Consider the following 17,697-nt stretch of genomic DNA (forward strand, 5'->3'; position numbering starts at 1 on the left):
TGTCACTCTAGTCCTTCATGTGGCTTTTTTTGTTTCAAGGTCATTTTCATTACTTACTCTGTTCACCGCGCTATCCTTACAGCATCCAGGTTTCATGACGACACGTAACAACGTATTTTTTACTTTTCCGAAAAATGAATGTCGCCTTTTTGTTATTTTTGAAGTGAAAACTTGTTATGGCGCGTTGAGCACTTTTGTAGATGGGTAAAAGACATTGGATTCACGACACCGTCACCGTCAACGCTACTACATCCATGTATAATTAAGTATATTGAACTGAAAACTTCTTATGGCGCGTTGAGCACTTTTGTAGATGGGTAAAAGACATTGGACTCGCGACACCGTCACCGCTACTACATGTATGCATAATTAAGTATATTTTTAAGTGAAAACTTCTTATGGCGCGTTAGCCACTTTTGTAGATGGGTAAAAGACATTGGACTCACAGTATACTCGCTATATACACAGTACTTGTGGAGGGATTCAAACCATTAGACTCGCATCACCGTCACCACTCCATACTCGTGCAGGAGAGTGTACTCGATATAAGAAGAGTGAAGGTTAGTACAATATAACTCAATTTCTTTTAATAAGTTCAATTTGTGTAGCTTATTCGAATGTTGTGCCATAAAATTAATTTATAAATGTGAAGTATTTACATTTATTTTTTGTAGAAATATAAAAAAGGAAACAGGTCTACTTTCTACTGATTAATAAAACACTTCATTAGAAATTATCCCTTACACTCAAAAATGCTCACGTTATTTCAGGTTTTCACTCCTGTCGGCACTCCCGGAGTGCAGCTGCATTTTTATTTTTTATGTTAACCTTACTCTTGTTTCACAATTTATAGCATTTCACAGCAAGGCCGTAGAGAATTCGAGGAGCCCAAACCACCCGAGAAAAAGGAAAAGAATCGTATTTTTACGCACAAAACGGTGGATAAGCAAGAAAAAAATAATTTTTTCATTTATAGGACACGGTGGCTGGGCAAGTTCATTTAACTTCGACCAAAACATCAAAAACTATAGATAAGATAAATACCATCTACATCTGCACAAGCCGCCTCAAGGGGCGTTTGGCGGGGGGTATTAGCACACAAGCCGTTAACAATTAAAAAGGAAGTGCTCCAACGAACTTCCAACAAGCATTTTATTCAAGCTCCTGATTGTTCGGGGAAAAAACAAATTCCCATACCTATCCGTTCGGAGAAAATTTCTCCCTTAATTTATCCAATTCCAGGAGTCCAAATATTCCGAGAAAGAAAAGAAAACAACAATATCACATCATTCTGATTGCGTTCAGAAAAAAAGAGAGTTGGAAAGGCGGATGCAATATTCTCACGCGGAAAAGAAGCGTATCTTCATCCAAACGACTTGGCAGGATAAGGGAAATAACGAGTTAAAACGCACGTGTCACACTATATCCATGCATTATTCATCACGCTGTCGACCACACGACATTCCGACCTTCTGAGCACGGATGTAACCCGCAAATGTTGCGCACACAATGGAGTGTCGTCGGTATAATTCAACACGGGCGGAGAGTATTGTGCTCGCGGCATGAACGTCGGTCGTTGAATCCAGAGTCGAGCACGCTTTTCGAGAATCACTTTCTTTCACGCGCCACATAACCACAGCTGAGCACCAATCAGGGTCGTATTATTTTTAAACGTTCCCTCAAGGTACGACGCTACCTTTATGAAGCGTTAGTAGCGACAGCTCAACCTACAAGCCTTTTTTTTATAACGTTCCTTTTCAGTTGCCGGGTCAACGCTCCCTGCAAACAAACCGATGCTCTTCCTTAATTTAGAGGGAGGTACACTATTAACCATTCCTCTTGCGTTAAAGCGACGCCTCCAATGCCTAATATAGCGAAATGCGTTGATCACCAATGGATTTCGGCATATGATATTTCAAATTGAATATCGAGACAAGATAATTTTTACAAATCGCGATAGTGGTGACGTACCGCGGGAATGATAAAATTATGACATTTTGATATTAGGACAACGATATATACTAACATATTTCGCGATTACATCGTTCATGACTGCATAACGAACCATTTCAAAATTCAACTGGTGGAATTCGCCGGGAGAAAAGAATTCCGCTCGGCCGGGAGTCGAACCCGGATCCATCGATTAGGTAGGCTAATAGTTACATCAGTGGCAATACCTGACCAGTAATCGGAGGATCTGGTTTCGAATCCCGGCTCAGCCGAATGATTTTTTCATGGAGAATTCCACCCTTGATTGATATTTGACTGCGAGACAGCGAAGGTATCACTTATAGCAAGCAGTGCTAAATTTTATCTTCGCAGTACGTGAGTTTACTGCGATATCTGGCGATACATTTTAGTATATCGGCCATATCAAAGAACAATGCCTCTAATCTATGATTCGGAGTTCTGAAGAGGAGGTTCGGGAGATTAGGGTAGGGTGGTCAAGGAATCAAAGCTTTCAGAATGTTACCGGAGTTTCTGCTAATACACGTAGTTTCCCATGGGGAAATTTTTTAAATCACAAAAAAGGACGGCCTGACTGGATTAACGATGATGTTTTTCGTAACTGAGACACGGAACATCCCATGGTGGTTTAAAAAAAAAACTTTTTTTAGAGTTACAACTATGACAGTCAAGAGTAAGACTTGTTCGCTGGCATGCACAAAATTCCCCGTTGTACTTTTTAAAAACGCCTTTCAACATTATTCGATTAAGTTAAGATCCTGTCATTTAAAATTGCTACGGAAATAACATTCAAAAGGAAACAGTTACTGAACAAGAAGAATTGAAAATACCTGGACAAAGTCATAAGAAGAAAAATTCTGTAGCTACTACCTCTTAACCCTTCAGCTGCGGTTGCTAAATCGAAAGTCTTTCACTCAGTGGAGAAAAATTTGCCGGCGGTCCAGAGCAATTTTTCCACAGGGATGGGCGGTGCATCAAAAGACCCTCATAATCCTCTCCCGGTCCTTTTCATAAGGGTACGTGGGGAGCACCCTATCCACTAGGGCAAGGATTAGCAGAATTTCGGGTAAGTTGGAGAAATTATTTCATTTGCCAAAATCTAAGATACAAAATTATACACGAAGTTTGATCGTCATTAACTGTTCAATTTATTTTTTTATTTGAAATAAAATGGTACAAAAACAGCAAGAATTTCAATTAAAAGTGCACTTATTGCAATAAAAATAAAACAAAGAAGTTAAAAATATTACAAATCAAACCGTTACAAACCAATGAACCGATACGGCAAGTTAATAGGGTAGTTTCCTTCATCAAAGAAAACGAAAGGCATTGATTGCGATTCCTTACCCACCATTAGTGTATTCATAATATACGAATTATTTGGTTTTAGAAATCCCAGTTTAGACGAATGTTAATGGTCAATTTTAACCTCATTTGAAAAAGGCCAGATTGGCGCCCATGCGATGCCACTCCACGTGACGTCACAGGGACCTAGTTTCTATACGAGTAGATAGGAGTTTTACATCACCTGAGATTACCAATGCATGCATGAGTCACAGAGCTCAGGGAAACATGTCTTAATAATCACCCATTAAAATTGCCCAAGTTCGGAAAGTTTTCTTCGTTTGATAAGGTATTAATAATCCCTATTTAAGCCAAACGCTACCTGCTAGCAGGGTACTCTGCTACCTGCTAGGAGCCTGCGTCGTATCATTCCTCAAAGCCTCGCCCCAAGGTCACCTCACACGGCGATAGCTGGAACCAGAAATACGTTACACGGACTTTTCCCATCATTCCTACTTAGCCGTCGCGTTTTCGCACGCTTGAAAATTTTCACTTTCCGTTTAATCTGGAAAAATAGATATCGTGATTTTAAAATCTAAGAGCGTAAAATGCGTACTCCAAGAGTAATAATCTTTCGATTTAGACATGAAAAAAATAATAGGAAACCACCCTATTGGTTATTTTGTGTGCAATGAGATCATGCCAAGTCAGTAAAATATTTATTTGATAAAGGAAAGGGATCAACATTAGAAGAGAATTAGTTAATGCAGAGGGAGAGACAACACAAAAGAGAATGGTCAATAATTGATACACTGGATAAAGGCCTGTGAATTGGGGAGTTCAATCAGCTGTGGTGGGATGCCCTAGTTTACATCAAAAACCAAAGAAATTGGCTGATATTTACATGTAATGGTTAAAATGCTCTTTCATGCATCTAACTTCTCGCATCCACTCACCAGAGCACACTGAGAGGATAATTGATGGACAGGCTAGTAGCTCAACGGAATGGAATGCGAACTCTTGTTTGTAAGGGAGAGATAAGTTTGTAATAATTGAAACAGGTGAAGTAATTTTCTACACTTTTGTAATCTTTCTCGACCGGTTTCATTTACACTGTTAACAGTTACACATCATTTTCAAAGCTGTCTCTTTTCTTGTCTGTTTTCAAGACAGCTCTTGAAAATGACATGTAAGAATTTAAACTGGTCGAGAAAGATTAAAAAAGTGTAGAAAATTACTACAGCTGTTTCAATTATTACTATCCATGGACTTCTACAAAGTCAACTCGTCAACAATCAGTCTGAGATTATTTTGGGTAAGAAGGGAGGGATACCAATAGTCCAATTCATGAAAGAAAGAGTTTGGGCCATAGAGCTATGAACGGTCTAGGAGACCAGGGGAGACGAGATGGTTGAATGTTCTTGTGCCTAACTACTGCAGTCACCACTTCATTCGAGAATATAAATTACCGCAACTGAGAGCTTAAGGGTCAGCCTCCTTTTAGGTCTATTCAGCTCACTAGTTTCTTAAATATTGAAGCCTGTCTCACACAGTCTCACTTAAGATTTCAGTCAGTCACAGTTAAGGCATGACATTTGTTTCCAAGTTCTAGGCTTAAATTTTCAATGCGTGTGGCATATGGTAAACTTCTTCGGCCCTCCCTTTCCTCTCACAGCTTGGGTGAAAGGGTAATCCCATAAATTTATCTTGTTTATCCACAATAATCAGCTGCAGAGAGGTCCATCACAGTCTGTTATAAAATCATAAATTCAATGCATAAGTAACCAGATTCAACTTCAGAGGGGTAGAAGTTTAATATTTCCTGTTGCTCTCTACCTGACAGTATGTAACAGCTATGTATTAAAAATTAAGATGAGATCTCAGCTGCTGTAAAATGAGAGATCTTCTATGCAATAATGTGGTCTCTACATTCACTCGCATGATAAATGGCTGGTGCACACCTTTGCTCCTTGTATATTACAGTGTTTAATTAATCATCAGTAGAGATGCGTGAAAATCGCAAAGGAGATAAATGCGATATAGATGTGATGTGCGCAAATAAATACGACATAGATGCGATGACTGGACGTTAATGATATTTTTACAGCAACTGGCCAGCTGCTAGTTCGCTGGGACTCTACGTGGCCGCAAACTACAAGTGGGCATGGACAAGCCTCACCTCCGCCACTATATGTCTTATTCCTTAATTTATTATTGTTCTACAACATAATCATTTAAAATATTCTGTATTTTGCCAAATAACTGTGTTTCACTACTTTTCATCGTCATCTATTTCATTATGAAAATAAAAAATAGACGCTACAAAATGCGATAAACAGTTATTGAAAGTGCGATAAAATAAAAATGAAAGTGCGATTTTCACGTATCTCTAATCATCAGCCATTGGGTGAAGACTACTGATAGCATAAGATGAGTCTAAAACTTACTTTTAAAATGTCCTGGATTACTTTTTAAAACTATTTAACTTAAACATTAGACAAAACTAAATTAAAAAGGGAAAGAGAAAGATTATCTCTACTTCACAAACTTCAACTATTTCTTTTCTAACAAATAGTAAAAAGCCATGAGTATTGCCAAGAGAGTGGCTACTACAATGAAATTCCCTGACAACAGTACTTTTTGGACAAGAGTATGAGTAACCAGCTATTATTAAGCACGAATTTTGAGAAAAAATAATTCATATTGTTTGCAGGTATTATTTCATATTTTTATCATTATTGTTTATTGATAATACCCTACATTAAACAGGGAGGTAGCTGAGTTCATAACTACAGAAATTCCATCAAAACTAAGACAGTGTTCAAAGGACACAGCATCAATAGAAAAATCACTTGCAATAAGAGCAAGAGAATGCAGTTCTGGTCCCATTATCACACCAGTATTCTATTATTAAATCACTTATTACCAATACCACAAAGTAATGGATTCAGCAGCAATTTGTTACTCAAAAGAAACTTCGTCGAGGAATGAAGAAAACAACAAGGCACCGAAGAGACCCTTGTAAATACTGAGGAAACCGATCTCAAAAGCAAATGACTTGATCCACCACAACGATACATATATGGAAAGAAACTGCCACATTGAAATTAAAATATTACAAGGAGGGAGATTAAGCTGAGTGGTAAACATTTATGACAGTGAACAAGGGCCAAACGATTCTTCACCCATGGGAGCAAGACAATTAAGTGTAATTTGCTGAGGGCTTTCTAGGGGATTGCTGCATTAATGAAACTTGTAAGCCAATGAAAATATATAATAGAAAACAATGAAATGCAAGAAAAAAAATAGCAGCATTAAAATTATACCTACAGCTTGAAGAAACCTGAGCATACATTCAGTCTCAGGCATTGAAGATATGACTTGGGAATTTAATAGAATATGGTAATGGGTGGATAGAAAGGTATGATAGAAGGAAAAAATAATCACATAATTCAACAAGAATGGTAGGTTTATAATTATTGCAAGCATGCATCTGGATGTATGAAATTTGGTTGCCGGGAAGTTAAAGGAACAAGAACTACAGGGTTTGTCCGGAAAGTAATAGGACTGATTTTCTTCCACCGTGACTGTTCTTCGGAGCGTGTTTGCACCGACTGAATTTGGTAGAGGGTGTTCCTAGCTAACGAACGAGCGGCTGTTCAGTTGTCTGCGAGCACCTGGAGAGTCAGGACAGACGTTTTTGCACGACATGTTTCTGTGAGTGGTGCAAGCCGAAAATGCAGCGTTCGATACAGCAGAGGTACGCGATTGAATTCTGAGTGAAACTCGGTAAATATGCGACAGAGACGTTTGTTATGATCAAGTAGGCTTACCCAGATGTTGCTTTAGCAAGAAGTGGTGCGTTTCGGTAGCACTGGGCCTTTTTGGAGGGCCGGGAAGAGGTTGCTGATGAAGACGGTGCTGGAAGACCTGTGACTTCGGCAAACACCGACATTTTGACTCGTGTGCACAAAGTTTTGAACTCAGACCGTCGACTAAGCATTCGTTTAATTGCCCAGATGTTACATTTATCAAAGTCTGTGGTTCATGACATTGTGACGGAGCATTTGAACATGCGCAAGATGTGTGCGCGAAGATGGTCCCAAAAGTGCTCACTGACGACTAGAAATTGAGGCTCACATCGCCTTTCATGTGAACAGCTAATTAACCAATGCCGGCATCCCAACGCTTCCGCAGCCGCCCTACAGCCCAGATGTGGCCTCCAGACTTTTTTTTGTTTCCTAGTGTGAAATGGCCGATGAAAGGCAAGCATTTTGAGCCGACATAGGGGATCCAATCAGCATGCACCTCGGCTCTCGAGGCTATTTCGGAGAATGTCTTCTGTGATGCCTTCAATAATTGGAAATCGCACTGGCAGCGATGCATCAACGCAGAAGGAGCCTATTTTGAAAATTTTTAAAGAATTGTAACGATTGGCTCAATAATTTTTTTTTATTGACTCAGTCCTATTACTTTCCGGACAAACCCTGTATTTTAAAGATTTATTTGAACACGGTGCATTTTATTGTTTCAACAACGTATTTGACAATCTAATAAATCCTATGGAAATATTGCAATGTTTTATTTAACTAATACATATTAAGAACTTCCACCATACTGTGCCTCATATCATGCAATAAATGGATGAGATATAAATTAAATTAGGTTTGCAGGTGATACTGCAACTGAGGCAGGAATAACAAAAGATATAAGTAAAGAGATTCGTATAATATCCATAGACTTGGTGAAGTGGAAATGGAAAATAAACAATAAAACCAAAAAATCAATTAAAGCAAAGATAGTAACAGATAAGAAAACAGCTCCAATGTAAATTTAATGATTAAGGAATCGATAATGAACCAAGTTAAGCATTATCTATTCCTATAGTACATAGAGAAGAAACAGAAGTATATCTGCAGTGAATTTTTTTCATTGCAAACCAAAATTTTTAATCAATAAAGAGTCCTGGGGGAGTGAGCACAGTGGCTTAGTGGGCAGAGTGTTTAGCTGCCATTCCAGGGGTGCTGGGTTCAAACCCCAGATGAAGCCTTCCGACACCCCCAAATAATATCCTTGATGTATGTGGTGGCTCAGGAAAGAAAGTGCCCCCCACCCTTACCCTAAATGCGTGATTTCTGTATGCTTTTGAATAAGTCTGGGGAAAGATATAGCCCAACCTACAAAGTCATCCTTTACAGTGAGTGATAAAGAGAGGGTCCATTTGGGTAGCAATGCCGGTTGGTATATTTATATGAATCACAAACAGTCTGCAAGTGCTGACCAAGGGAAATTGCTTTCCCAGCTCTTGCATGGACTTTAAAAAAATTGCCTCCTGCCTGACCGGCAAAATAACTCAGAGCAAATTGCGATTGTTGTAAAAGTTAAGCGTTAAGAGCGATAAAGTCATTTATTATGACTAATGAAACAAAGAATTTTCTCTTCAAGGAGTAGGCCATATTTCTAAATAATTTCACAGTCAAAAGTGCATAATTTTGAGCATTTATTTTTATTTTATTTATTTTATTTTATCCTCAAACCACCGAATACAGCTCCTATTGGCCATTTTACATCGGGGTATTCAACAAATGATTTTATATGCACATGAGTAAGTTAGAGCAGTTGGGGCTACATTTTTTTGTGAATGATTCACTGGTATTGTACTTGGAGGAGGTGACCGACAGCTGAGGTCATTTGCGTCATGAGGGAAGGGTATGGAAGGACGGGTGGAGAGAAACCCGGCATTGGCATTAGCCTGCTCTTAACGAAAGGCGCCAAGGGGACCATGGCTTAACGTCCCATCCGACGGACGGAGTGTTGCGCTTGAGATGTCCTCCACACAACACTCAAGTAGGGGTAGGGCAGTCTCTGAAAATTCTCTGCCACTGCTGGGATTTGAACCCCAGCCCGCCTGGTGGGAAGCCAACACTTGTGAATGATTCACATCCTGCCATTGTCGCCCATGAGTAATTGATTCCAAGGCTATTGCCAGGAAGGTCGCGAGACGAATGTAGGGCAACGGGGACAGGAACAATCATCTAACCATGAGTGCCAATCATGAGCACCTGGTGCAGGGTTTAGGGGATAGTGCATGGCTGTCTTTGATGTTAAAATGATTTAATTTCTCAAAAACTGTTGCTCGGACGTAAAAATGGAGTGAGTTTTGGCCCACATGAACAGCAACTTTTCTCTTTCATCCTAAATATGATGTTGCTAAGTCCATTAAAAAGAATAATTGTTCCTTAATTTAGGGCTCTTGAGCCACCTCTTTCTGCTAAAAAAAATCCACATAATTTTTTCAGCATATTAATTCTACTCCCCCATAGCACATTTTCAGAATTGGCAGAAGCGTGGTGAGCATGAGATAATTCACACTCTGCTGTAGCGGCACTTGCACACCGATTACAATCATTTCATATTAAAGCATCCCTTGTGCAGTTCCATGCTTTGAAAACCCATTTCATTATTCACTTGAATTTCCAATGGAACATTAAGAGAGGCAAGAAATTCCCAACTGAAAAGTAAATTTCTCCTGAGCTTTCCCCATTTGACAGACATACTCGGGGATTCAATGCAAATGCTTATTTGGATATGTGAGGTTAGAGCACACTTTTGACTAGGCCGTAGGTATGCAAAGTTCAGTCATGCAGGGTAGGTTCCTTTCCCTGAGCCAACGCACTCAGCGGATTTTTGATTTGGGGTGTCCAAAGGCTTGACCAAGAATTTGAACCCCTCAATCAGCAGCCAATTAGTCTACCAACTAGGCTAACAAACTCTCCCCTTCCGACAGAGCGGCTATATTTTTTCCTAGAATTCCTGGTTGGTAAACCCCATCAGTCAGGAAGAGAAAGAGGGATGAATATTGCTTAGCCTTCGGAAGATGATGATGAAATAGTGATTCAAGCCAACCAAAAAGAGGTTTGGGATGGCCTAAACTAAACCATAGATGGTTAAAACCAAAAACAATAGTTAATCTTTGTGACCAGAGTTAGCTATTGTGCTTGCTCTTGACAAAATCTACAAGACCCAAATTGGTACAACCATCTACCTCACTAAGGCCTGAATCACACAATCATTTATGCCATCCCTTAAATGGTAGCTCCGGAAGTAGCTTTTCATGGACCAAAAAAGTGATCACTTAACACATCATTTTCTGAATCACTAAGTCATTGCCACCATCCCTTTCCTTATCGCTCTTCAGTCGCTTTCCTTAATTATAATTATCATTAACCCTTTTACTGCCATCCCATTTCAGGTGGGATGTGTGAAGACTGCCAAGGCTATTTTCCGGAATTTGCAACATTTCAGATTTTAAAATTTTTCAGCTATTTAATTTTATATAATGCATCTAGATTTTTTCCCAATACTTAAGAGATATTTATCTCTAATAACCATTTATAGATTTGAGGGTTTACTTAAATTACAGCTGTCGTAAAGGCCACAATCACGAAAAAAGTCAAATAAGCCGATAAATCAGTTTTCCCTCGACAAGCAAGGGCCGATATATCGGACCGGTGGCAGTAAAACGGTTAAATCAAAAACCAAATGTGGCACTACAATCCCCGTTAGCAGATGTGAGTTCCCATCAGCTGACAGATAATACCAGCATCAGCTTTAAGCGATGGAAAAAAGGACGAGTCGACTATTGAAAAAAGGGATGGGATTTCCATCCATTGAGCCATTACGGAAAATAATTGCCTGAAATGCTCATTTTTCCATTCTTTCATAGAGAGAGAGAGATAATGAAGCAAAGTCCAGTGATGAGAACAGCAAGGAATTGAAACTCTGAGATTTTAATTTATCTTCAATCCCAAAAAAAAGCTAAGGCCTATCTAACAGAAAAATCAAATATGTATTGACAAAAAAAAAAAACAGTCCAAAGCCAAGCTCTAATGATTCACATGCATTAAATTAGTAGATTGGTTGCCAACACTGTCATATCCAAGCTTACGTAGGTATTAAGATATGGTAGAAGAGGTCACCACCACAAATTCTAAGACAAGGTGGAAGAGATAAAATGCCCAGGAGGGTCCATGCAAAGGGACTTGTAAGGGTTTGTAAGCATTGGTTATTTCATAGTTATTCAAAGGCAAGGCAGTAAATACCCATAGACTCAGCCTGGCTATTACAAGTCCTGGTGAACATGGTAGTAACAACCAAACAGTATCTCATTGCTTCCCCTGGTATCTGTGAAGCATATAATTTTAGAATTTGACGATTGGGTAAAAAACACTTTGGGCAGAGATACTGTGAATATAGTTCAACAATAAGGCCTGTCCCAAAAGTTAAGGTTAACTTTACTCATTGGACATCCAAAACTCCTGGAACTTCTTGTGCTATTCATATTGCCCTTTGCAAAGGTTTGTCTACAAACTTATTATTCATCCATGTCATTTTTACCCTGTTAAATGCATAATTTAACTGCATAACGCTTCCTCAAATTTGGGAATTTGGGCCTGAAAATCGCTGATTGTGGACATGATTTCTGATTGGCTGCAAGTGGTGCTAGCGATGGCTTCAGTGACTGAAATAGGGATGTGCGAAGAGATAGAAAATGGGATTGGATTTCCATCCCTGGAGCCATCGAGTAAAATTATCGAGTGTAACTTTTCTCAGTTCCCAGCGATGTATTGACCCTAACCACAGACACTGATGGCAGGGTAATACATTGCTGGGACTTTTCGGACACAAAACCTTCCCAAGAACAGTAAAAAGAATGCAGTAATTTTTGTGTGTACTTTCAACAATTCAAATGTGTCAATTTTGATTCCACTCACAAAATATGCGATCAATTCCTTAATTGTATGTCTAATAGGGTAGTTTCCTTCTTCAAAGAAAACGAAAAGCATTGATTGCGATTCTTCACCCACCGTTAGTGTTCTGCTAATATAGAAATTATTTGGTTTTAGAAATCTCAGTTTAGACTAATGTTAATGGTCAATTATAACCTCATTTGAAAAAGGCTAGATTGGCACCCATGCAATGCCACTCCACGTGACATCACAGGGACTTAGATTCTATACGAGTAGATACCTGAGATTACCAATGCATGCATGAGGCACAGAGCTCAGGGAATCATCTTTTAATAATTACCTATTAAAACTGACTATGGTCAGAAAGTTTCCTTCGTTTGATAGGGTATTAATAATCCTTATTTAAGCCAAGCGCTACCAGCTAGCAGGGTACTCTACGCTACTGCCATGCTTGGCAGCAAGCAGCCTGCATCGTAGTGGCATTCATAGTCTCGAACCCAGGTGGCCTCACACAGCTGCAGCCAGACGTCACATGCACTTTTTCCAGCATTCATACTTAGCTTTTGCATGCTTGAAAATTTTCACTTTTTATTTGATCACGAAAAATATAAATAGTCTTTTAAAAATCTAAAAGCATGAAATACGTACTCCAGGAGTAATAATCTTTCAATTTAGGCAATAAAACAATAATAGGAAACCACCCTATTAGCTACACAAACAAATTTTTAATACTTGCAAAATATACTTGTGCTAATGATCCACAAACTGATCACTCATCCTGAAATAATGCAGATTCGGCATTCAATGGACATCGCTTAACGACCATTCCTTATGAATAGATTGGAATTGTAAAGCAGGAGTCTACCAAAGAGAAGAAATAGTTGAGATTTTCTTGGGTGGGATTAGGAATGCTGAGCCGAGTGAATTTCCACTGTCCAATAATCCTTACTGGAGGAGGTGACGTGGATGGGTATAAAAAAGATTGACAAAGTACTAAACATGGTGGATAAGGAGAGAAAGATCTTAGATGAGATCCAGAAAAGAAAGAGTGTTTGGATTGCGTGAGTATTGAGCAGGGGGGGCGTTAAAAACCGTGCTAGAGGGAAGAATGCCCAGTAGACCGGTAAGGAAGCTAAACGTAATCCATAACACATCCATCACGTGTGGATATATCTCTCAAATCTGACAAATGACTATGTCTACTCTTAACACAATACTCCATAAGCCTCAGATCACCCTTTCTCCTTGAGCAAAGTCAAATGTTTAGAGCATTCTGTTCTTCATTTTTATTCCTGCTGGCCCTTATCTCAACGCCTACGTATCAGGTAATTCTTTCCTCATCTTTCTCTTCGGCCATAATGGAGAAAGGATTCTTAAATGGCATGTAACTATTCAGTGATAAAGAATAAGGATTGCACACTTGCAATATTCCATGAGAATCAATTTTTTTTATTTGATCATATCAGTTAACATATGACCAAAAATATGAAATCAATATTGGGTAAAAAGTTCCTAGAAAATAAAAGCAAGGAAATCATTCATTAATTTTAATCAAGGAAATAAATAAATAATTTCCCAGTTACTTAATACGTGACTGACCAATGGCTATCAGACTCAAAAACGACTTGGTCACGAAATGAAGGAATTAAAATGAATACCCAATAAAAAAAATGGTGAGCTAACATGACATCATTACCAGCATTAAAGGGTTGACAATGTATTTTTTAAGGTCCAAACAGTAGATCATTGGTTTAGTAGGCTCTGATCTCTTAAACAGTTTCATATGCACCATCTGAAACCTTTCCAGTGTAGGAAGGGACAACCATGAATGACAAATATGTAAAGCCCTATAGGTCATGAGTATCCCCATACAGTCTATTTCATGTTTGAGGAGGCTGGGGACCTCTCAAGAACAAGCATAGTCAAATTTTAATCATGGTGACAACATTCAGCGATTTGAAGCAACTACCTACAAAATATTACTTTTGTTCCAGTTACATTAACTAAATGATGTTACACTGTGTGAGCTTATATATCTCCTTGCGCGAAAGTTATTGACGTAACAAACGCATGAACCATATTAAAACAGGTTCGACTTCCTATTCATGCATTCGTTCGTTGGTTACATAATGCTTAATTTATTTTCATCAGTTTATTCGCAAGTTCATTAACTCACCTGTTAACATGCATATGTTCGTGTACGCCTAACTATCTTAAGATAATACGAAGAGAGTGATTATGGAATAACATTTCGTCAGATAGCAGAGAACCAGGCCTCAATATATGAGGATGATGAGAAACACAGCATCACAGCTAGGAATATTCTCTGGACAGAAAATTACGGAAACAAAAAGCTATCGAATAGCACCAAAGGTTAACAGATTGATGATGAACATTATGAACAGAGCTCTATGAATAGTGAAAGGCGAGCTCGATGCGAAATTAAGTAGATTTTCATGTGAGTAGAAATCATGAATCGACACCTTCGGCAGACACAAGAAAAATGCTGTGACTAATCAGATTGGTATTGCTCACAAATTATAAGAAACAAATACTTCTAAATGATCCAGTGAATAAACAGAAACTAATTTCCTAAGATAATTAAGAATTCATAAATAATTATTCAACTTACAGTATTCCGGTCAATTGAACTGCAGTTGAACCTCGGAGAGCTAGCGCCACCTGATTTCATCACTTTGAAAACAAAAGCGAATCGTATTAATTAATACTCTACGTTCATTTAAAATCCTATTTTAATATTTCAAAATTTGCCCGTTAGGATATGATTTTCCTAAATAATAGTGGTTTCATCACAAATTACATAATTATACTTCAAGGCGATGACATATAAAAATATTGACGAAGCATACCCACAATGCATTGCTCAAATTTCAAGATGGTTTCTCTCTGGTAACGACGTAAAGGGAATTGCAAGTTTCCAGTGATGAACGGTTGACCATATCTTGCGGTAGAGCGAAGATGTTTGCAAATATCAGCATGAAACATATATTAGACTACTAGTATTCTCAATATCCGGAATTATATTTCTCACAAAATGGACAACGACTTGCAGGCCCTAGAAGTAAAGAGGCCTGTTGCACCTGTATTACCTCAAGTGAGGGCGAATGTGACGAAGGGAGTGCTGAGTGAAGCCTGCGAGAATGAAGACTTTTCGTCCGCTTCTGAAAAGAAAATCAGTTCGTCCTTAATTTCCACTCAAAATAATTTCAGCGACAAAACCTCCGACAAAATGAGTGCAGTGACGCAAGTATCAGTACAGCTGAAGGAAAGAATCTCCCTAAAGAATGTTTCAGGGGTCAATGGATTAATCAATGGTTTGGGGAATAGTTTGGATACATCTCATAATGACAGTGACTCCAAATCTAATGACTGTAATTTAATCTTAGATTCTACCGATGCCTCTGAACACCATAGGAATGTAAAGGAAAATGACTGTGGCTCGACGGCAGATTCTTCTAGTCCTTGTGAACAATGTGAGAAAAATTGCGACAACAGTGAAACTCATTCAGTTGAAAACTGTGAAGTTTCGTCAAATTGTGTTCATAGCGTTGCACCCACTTCTACATGCAAAGATTCTCCTAGCCTAGAGAGTAGCAAATATGAACAGACTGATGTGAAATCTGCTGTGACTCAACATGAAGAAAAGGATGATAGTGGAGAGATAAAGTATGTGTCGTATGAATCAGAGTTGCAAATGCCAGACATAATGAGACTGATACAGAAAGATTTGTCAGAGCCGTATTCTATATACACGTACAGATATTTCATTCACAATTGGCCTAAACTTTGCTTCTTGGTAAGTATTGCAAATTAAATATTTAGTGCCCTCATATCGTTCTTAGCCATATGTATTGGTCGCACTGAAATTATTCATGCTCTCCATAGGCTATTAATGGCAATGAATGCGTTGGTGCTATTGTTTGCAAGTTGGATGTACACAGGAGAGTGGTAAGAAGAGGATACATAGCGATGTTGGCTGTCGATGAAAAATATAGAAAACGAAAAATAGGTATGCTTGTTATTTATAGTTGAATTTAAGGCACTACCTCTGGACACCACATTGGCGATATGATCAATTATTCTTCATTGTGAATTTCTCATTCATTGCAGGTTCAAATCTCGTGCTGAAGGCAATTAGGGCGATGGTAGCTGATGACGCTGATGAAGTAAGTCTGCTCGCTATTTATTGGCCATTGAGGATGAAATCACATTTAAATTCTTTTCTCTGTGTCTTATATGTTTATGTTTCTCTTTTTCTAGGTCGTACTGGAGACGGAAATCACTAATAAACCGGCTTTGCGTTTGTATGAAAACTTGGGTTTTGTGAGGGACAAAAGATTATTTCGGTATTACCTTAATGGAGTTGATGCTCTGCGCCTGAAACTCTGGCTCAAATGAAAGCTTTTTTGTGTAGGTAGGCTAATAATATAGCTAAAAAATAGTGTACAGAACATTTTTTGTTTAGAGATTCCCCTATAATTTTCGTTATTTTTTTCTAATGTCGATAGGAAAAATCACTGTTGCTTGCTTTGTGTGATGAATCAGGAATAGACGGTGGTGAGCTGCTTAAATTATACATAATAGGATGGGTAAAATAACGAGCACATTATCATCTTTTATCAACTCTGCCATCCATGTTTTGTTTTAGCACCCAACTCTATTGAGTGGTTGGGCACAGCAGCTCACTATCGAGTTCAGAATTGGGGTGTGGCAATGGACCAATTGAAGGTATCTTTTATAGAATATGTTTGTAATTCCTGATCAGTAAGAAAGGAGAGTGCTTTCATTTTGAATGCATGAACTGAAAGTGTTGTATAATCTATTGAGCTAAAGAATTAAGCTTGTATGATGAAATCATTTTGTATACATGTTTTGTTTGCCTAATTTTAGGGAATTTTATTTATTTATAATCTAAATTTCTAGAGAGTAAACAATGGGCATATGATAGAGGGAGTGAGTAAAGTTAACCTGTGTGGTCATTAATTGGCAACTGGGACACTTGAACCTCTAAGGCTGTACCAATTACCCACTTAAGGCTGTGGGCATCGTCAAATTTGTTGTGGCCATATCAGCTGATTAAAATCATGTGGCATTTAATGCAAGAAATGTGTTGACCTGGTTTCAATTGAGTTCTATCATTTAAGCTCTGATATTTCTAGCCGGTAACAAGTACTGTATTGTGCGGTAGGCCTTAGGTAAATTAAACTGCTTGTTAAATTATTCCATTAGTACCCAGTGTTTGTAAAGCTATTACAGCTGTCCATTTCTCAATCAAATTATATTTGAAAAAAGAATTATTTCCTCAAAATATCCTAATGTTTATAACGTGAAACTGTACATAACAATTTGTTGAAAATATATAGAACTCAATTTAGTGTCTGGTGAATTTATGACTGCCTATTTTCACAAGATCATGTGTACCAAACTGTTCTGAAGTCAATTTTGTTTATCTGGAATGAAATACCTCAAAATTGTAATAAACATTTAGAGAGAGATTTTCTACTGGATTTAGTAATAATTTTTATGGCTTCAGTAGTCATATGACCAGCATAGTAACATTTTTAAGTTCAAAACATTTTTGTTGACCATTTTCATTCACATTTGCCTAATAATTCCATGCTTCACCTGTTTTTGGCCATTTGCTTTCTGATGAAGCATTTTTCTGAATTGCTTG

The 17,697-nt window shown here is 38.2% G+C and overlaps 2 protein-coding genes across 5 annotated transcripts in view; one reads left to right on the forward strand and one right to left on the reverse strand.

The window, feature by feature from the left end:
- Positions 1-14,728, reverse strand: part of LOC124154493 (cytochrome c oxidase assembly factor 6 homolog) — a 127,640-nt gene extending 112,912 nt beyond the window's left edge. For 2 of the 4 annotated variants that reach the window (XM_046528269.1, XM_046528268.1), the window contains exon 1: positions 14,635-14,727. The gene's annotated coding sequence lies outside the window, so the exon portion shown is untranslated. Of the gene's footprint in view, positions 1-14,634 lie in introns of all 4 variants that reach the window. The other 2 variants (XM_046528266.1, XM_046528267.1) reach the window with 2 other exon arrangements.
- A 150-nt stretch (positions 14,729-14,878) lies between these two features.
- On the forward strand, positions 14,879-17,518 carry LOC124154492 (N-alpha-acetyltransferase 30A-like). The gene is made up of 4 exons (XM_046528265.1): positions 14,879-15,819; positions 15,909-16,032; positions 16,134-16,189; positions 16,284-17,518. The coding sequence occupies exons 1-4, from the start codon at positions 15,058-15,060 to the stop codon at positions 16,419-16,421; spliced, it is 1,080 nt and encodes a 359-aa protein (XP_046384221.1). The 5' UTR covers positions 14,879-15,057; the 3' UTR covers positions 16,422-17,518.
- The last annotated feature ends 179 nt before the right edge of the window (positions 17,519-17,697 follow it).

Source organism: Ischnura elegans, chromosome 2, assembly GCF_921293095.1.
Source record: "Ischnura elegans chromosome 2, ioIscEleg1.1, whole genome shotgun sequence".
Lineage (NCBI taxonomy): Eukaryota > Metazoa > Arthropoda > Insecta > Odonata > Coenagrionidae > Ischnura > Ischnura elegans.